This window comes from Halyomorpha halys, unplaced genomic scaffold (genome assembly GCF_000696795.3).
Source record: "Halyomorpha halys isolate HHAL.00 unplaced genomic scaffold, Hhal_1.1 Scaffold224.1, whole genome shotgun sequence".
In the NCBI taxonomy this organism is placed as follows: Eukaryota; Metazoa; Arthropoda; class Insecta; order Hemiptera; family Pentatomidae; genus Halyomorpha; species Halyomorpha halys.
Genome location: NW_027111010.1, coordinates 295,900 through 302,161, shown reverse-complemented (window position 1 = coordinate 302,161; position 6,262 = coordinate 295,900). Strand labels below are relative to the sequence as shown.

Here is a 6,262-nt window from a genome sequence, read left to right as displayed (position 1 = left end):
ATGTCAGCTGACTGAGCAGATCAGCTGATCATGTGTATATATAAAGATGTGCTGAACCCAATAAAGCCAGTATGTTACAGCAGTTGAAACGTGTTACATCTTATTCCTTTATTCCTTCTTCTCTTTTTTGACATTTTGCTTTCGCCAATACTTAACTTATATATATATATATATACATTTTGCAAAATAAGTAATTATTATACTTTTGCATAATGGTTCTAATATATATTCTGTGTATAATTGTTATAATTAAAGATATGACTGGATAAAGATGTTATGTTAAAAATTTCAGTTTTTTAGAAAATGACAAATAAAATTTTCCATTAGTCATTTCTAAAAACATAATCTATCCTATCAAATAAGAAATCATGTGATTAATAAAAAATCTTTGACTTCTTGTAACACTTTTTTGTTACAAGGTGTACATTCGAAATAAATTAAAAAAAATTCATTATATCGCAACTTCATTCACTCAAGTCTTCCACCATTTATCCTCGATTTTATTCCTAGAAAGGTGTTTGCTCTTTTTATATTAAGATTCTGAGGTGAAAAATAAACTTCCTTTAGAATATTATCAATATTCTATATTTGCTTGTACATTTTGAGTTTCCTCATCTTCAAGTACTATTCTTGCTATAATTATAACATTTATCAACAATTTATGAATGTAATCAAAACTTATACTCAATTTTACGTTATTTTGTTTATTTACATATTGTCACGTCATTAAAAATTATAACAGAATATTGTTTAGACAATATCATTCACTCTTTATACATTCATCCGTCCCTTTAGCACAAATAAATGTTAAATAATTCAAGGTATTATCTCTTTGAATACATAATATGCCTGTATGCTGTTTTTCTACCTCCCTATTAATATGTCTATATTTTTCATTAAGTGGATTGCTTCTAAGATTCTTTTGCTTTTTGTCACATCTATTATGGTGGGGTTTTTGAAATTAAATTTATGGTTCAAAGTTAAACTATTATTAGCCAATGCTGCATAGTTTATATTCTTAATGTTTTTACAATTTGTGACACATTTTATTCTGCTTTGCAGTTTTTTTTTATTTCTCTCCTATATATATTCTTTCACAGTTTTTGCAGTCAAGCCTCAATATTGCATTTTTCCTTTCCAATTTACTTATTTTATATTTCATGTTTGATAATTGGCGTTACAGATTGTTTTTGTTGTATAAACTGGTATTAATATTGTTATAGTCATAGTCTTGTAATATTTTTTTTATTTTATCGGTTAGGCCTGAAATTTATTGCAATCTGAAGAATTTTATATTGTCATTATTCAGTGTTTTTCCTTTTTTTTTCTCAATATTATCAGTGACTAGAATCTTTTTATTGTTTTCCCTATAAAATTCATTGATTTTTTTTTTGTTTTTATGTTTTTGTTGTTATGTTACTCTGCTCTATTGGTCTGACTGTTTGTTTGCATCTTTATTCTATTTTATGTACTATTTTTGGGATGATGATTATTTTTTATTTGGGTGTACCAAATTCTGTTGATTAATCTTTTTGGACAAACATTTTCAACTAATATATTTATATTTCTGTCTTGATTTGTTTCATGTAAATGATGTCTGTCAGATTGATTTCTATATATATATTTATTGATGGGCCCATTTAGTGTTTATTTTATTATTGTCTAAAGTAATGCCCATAACTAAAAATTAGATTTTTTTATTTTGAGGTTTTTCTATAGTGAATTTTATTATTTTGTAGTAATTACTGAATAGACCTAATATTTCATTTTAACTGCTTTTCTTTGTTATGATTGTTAAATCATCTATATATTATGTAACCATAATACAAAATTTCATAAAATAAATAGATATATTTAACAATAAGATAAAATTGAGTATATGTTTTAATTATGTACATAAATTGCTGATAAATGTTACAGTTGTAGGAATAATCGTACTTGAAGATGAAAAATTTTGAAACGTACAAGAAAATTTAGAATGTTGATAATATTCTAAAGGAAGTTTATTTTTCTCCTCAACATTTTAATAATTCCATTATTAGTTTAACAGTATTTTATGAATAAAAGCTTACTTTATATCAAACATAAGTTCTGGTTCCTGGAAACCACCTGAAGCTCTCCCCTCCTTATTTGAATCAATAAGTTCACTGAACCCCCTGCGACTGCAAAAAAAAATATATCAAATGAAAATATTCACTTAGAATAATTAAAATTAGATATATGTTATAACTATGGATTATTTAAGAAACAATGACATCATTTATTAAAAATAAAATTGAGTTAGTTATCAACAATAACATACAACAATTATCTGTACTTAAAATAAATGATAATCAGTGATATAAATGATTACAGTATAGATTAGGTCTGTGTGATAAAATCTTTTCCATAGCTTGCTGAATAATATTAAACATAAAATGAATGAGAACATAAAACTAAAGGTTGCTAAACCAACAGTTAGTAAAATGAATTTCGAATTGCCATCTGGTGTTAAAAATAAAATTGAGTAGTAGTTTTCTTCACTAATATATATATATACATTATCTACACTTAAAAATAAATGCAGTGATATGATTTAAAGTATGTGCAATAAAAATTAGTAAAGAATTATTTCAATTGCTTGCTCAACAATATGAAACATAAAATGAATATGAACATAAGATCAAAGGTTACTAGACCAGGAGTTAGTAAAATCTTTAAGCAAATTAATACCAAATACAATTTATCCAATGTTAAATTTCCTTATAATTGTAATGAATTTACTATTACTAAGTTTTAGTAATTATTATTTATTTAATTGGAGATCCGGAAAAAATATATAACAAAGACTCCTCTGAATGCCACAAAATAAAGATATACAAAAATAAATAACAGATAATCCAGATTCAGAGTTAAGCCAAAAAAATAATGGGTTTAGACCAATAATCAATACAACATATGGACCAACAGACAAACTTTTCAAATTTTCAAAGCCAACTTCAAACTTTTATTATGAAAGTGATAATTTTAATGTTATTAACTCAAGGCAAGTCAAAGAGAAACTGAGTAATCTAAAATTTGACTGTAAATGGTATATAAGTTTTAGTTTTGGTGTTAAGGACTTATTTAAAAAGCAAAGTTCATAGTTAAATTGTTGATAATAGCTAAAAACATTCAGGATGTAAAATTTTCTAATATTTATTAATATTAAAATAATGTACATAAAAAAAAACATCACTTAAGAAACATCTATTAACAATACAATAAGAAATTTAGATATAAATACAATTTTTGAAAATAACAACTGAGAGACAGCTTGAACAGACAGTGATAGAACATAAAATTATCATTCCAACCATCCCAAGTACTAAATAAAAAGTACAGCTAAAAATTAAATTTAAATTAAAAAGTAAAAAATCCTCTTTAACCTTTGTCATAAACCTACCGACTGCGCTATACTTTCCTTTAATAACGTTGCTCTTACCTCTGTTGAGCAGATCCTCTACCTTGGACTACTTCTGGACACACGACTAACCTGGAATCCTCATACAAGACTCCTTACTTTGTCACAAATAGAACCATACCTAAAGATCTTAATATTCCATATATAACTAAACTAGCCCAAACCAGATATCATTCCTTCCATTATAAACTCCCTAACCACCCAAACCCACTAGTTTCTAACCTTGTCTCCTCTTCTATTCCTGGCAATCCTCTGAGGCACCTGAAAAGAAGATGGCCACAAGAACTGTTAATGTAAAAATGCTATTAGAATGCTACTCTCCTACATACTGGCCAACCGATCCTAACCATAACCCTGACCTCACGGACTTCTTTATACAAAAAGGCTTAGGCCCTCTAAACACTTCCCTTTCATGCCTCGATAACCTATGTTCAGACCATAGTCCACTAATCCTAGCTATCTCCATATCCCCAATTCCTGTATTACCTCCACCCTCTTTCATAAAGTGCCCAGTAAACTGGAATTCCTTTCGCCGAATCTTAACAGACCAAATTGATCTTAAATTTTCCCTAAAAACCTAGATGACGCAGTCCATTCCTTTACAAACTTTATCCAACACGTCTGGTCTGCCTCCTCACCCTATATCCCCAATAAACACAAGACAAATCCTCTACCAAAACATCTCAAGCGCCAATACAGAACATTATGGCAACACACAAGACATCCTTCTGATCATTGCTCACATAACCACTACTGTAAACAAGTTAAGAGAGAATTGTCCAACCATCGATCCGAGTTCTTCAATTCCTACCTCTCTTCCATTTCTACTCACAACAATTCCCTCTGGAACATGACCAAAAGAATCCTAAAATCCAAATATATTTCCCATCCCCTCCAACAAGATGATAGCACATGGGCAGCATCTGACGAAGATAAAGCCGAAGAACTAGCCATTCACTTTTCTCACACATTCACTCCTCATCCTGAACTTTGTACTGACCAAACTGAAACAATTGAAGAATACTTCAACCATTCCCACCAATCCCACTCTCCTTACCTCCTTGAGCAGTCACGACTTCTGAGGTCAAATATCAACTAAAGATGGTAACTCCTCATAAATATCCAAAGTATGATCTTCTGACTCCTCAAATCCTTCGTCAACTTCCTCCTAAAACTATTCCTCACATATCTCTATAATTGTATCCTAAGAACAACCCACTTTTCTGTCCTTCAGAAACATTCCATTATAATTCTCTTTCCAAAACCAGGAAAACCTCTAAATAATCCTGCTTATTATAGACCTATTAGCTTACTTCCAATCCTCTCAAAAATTTTTGAAAAAATCCTCCTAAAACGTATCCTATCCATAGTCGAATAACAGAGTTTTCCCCGCACATCAGTTTGGATTCCGCCCTAGACACTCCAAAATTCAACAAGGCCTCAGAGTTGTGGACTATGTCTCTTCAACCCTTGAAAAGAAACAATACTGCTCGGGTGCCTTTCTGGACATAGCGCAAGCTTTTAACAGAGTATGGCATGCTGAATTGCTTTCAAGCTCAAGTCCATATTACCCCAAACCTCATACCTTATCATCTGCTCCTACCTTTCAAATCGTTCCTTTCGAGTTCGCAATGGTTCCGAGTACTCAAATATCTACCCCATCTAGGCAGAAGTTCCCTAAGGCAGTGTCTTGGGTCCTGTCCTCTACATTCTCTTCACTGCTGACATTCCCATAAATCCCGACACTTTCCTAGCAACATTTGCCAATGATACAGCTATCTTATTCTCCCATTCTGATCCTGTAACAGCCTCATCCAATCTCCAAACACACCTCACCCGGATTGAGCAATGGCGGATAAAAGTCAACAAATCGAAATGCACTCATGTAACTTTCACTCTCCACCGCAGCTTCTGTCCACCTGTTACTTTTAATAATATTCCTCTACCTAGATCTGACACAGTGCGATACCTTGGATTCATCTTAGATAAAATACTCACCTGAAACCAACATACTAGACTTAAATGACAAGAACTCAACAGACAATTCAGCTAACTATACCAACTGCTCAGCCGGACCTCTCATCTCTCACTAGAAAACAAACTACTAATTTATAAGACTATACTCAGACCTATCTGGAGGATAGGACCTATGGACTTCGGGAACATCTAAACCGTCGAACATCAAACCTATCCAATCCTATCAATCCAAAATCCTTAGAACCCTAGTTAATCCACCCTATTATGTTTCCAACAGAACATTACACTATGACCTTCATATCACTTTAGCCCTTGACCTCATACCAACCAAATTCTCAAAATTTCATATAAACCTTTCCAACCATCCTAATCCTTTGGTTCAAACCTTATCTACTTCCACCTATCCCTACAGCTCACCTAGAAGGTTGAAACGCCAGTGGCCAAGAGACTTATTGTAAAATAAAAATGGACAATTGGAGTTCTGACAATGGTCAGATTCTCCACTCAAGTTGAGTGTTTGCGGCTTTATCGCACTTGCTCAGCCTCCACTGGCTTACTACCAGTAATGCGACGAGAGGGATGCACAGGGATCTCTTGAGTTCTACTCTACCCTCCACATGGGGGATAGAGTGGACTCAGGGATCCTCAGGTTGATTGTGTAAATATTGTTTATAAGAGTGTAAATGTGGCTAGAAATTATATAATTTTTATTATTATTTATTTTATTTATTTATTTTTTCATACACATAGTTTAATTATATTCATTTTCTTTATCCTTCTGTTTGTATATATTTTAAGAGTTTTTTTTTATTCATTTATTTTATGTTATTTTAGTATGTATGA

General features: G+C 31.4%; 1 protein-coding gene across 1 annotated transcript in view; it reads right to left on the bottom strand.

Moving 5' to 3' along the window:
- The window catches only part of LOC106679859 (uncharacterized), a 55,267-nt gene that overhangs the window by 29,707 nt on the left and 19,298 nt on the right, over positions 1-6,262 (bottom strand). The window contains exon 6 of the mRNA XM_014419233.2: positions 2,073-2,162. Coding sequence (XP_014274719.1) covers positions 2,073-2,162 — 90 coding nt within the window. The remainder of the gene's footprint in view (positions 1-2,072; positions 2,163-6,262) is intronic.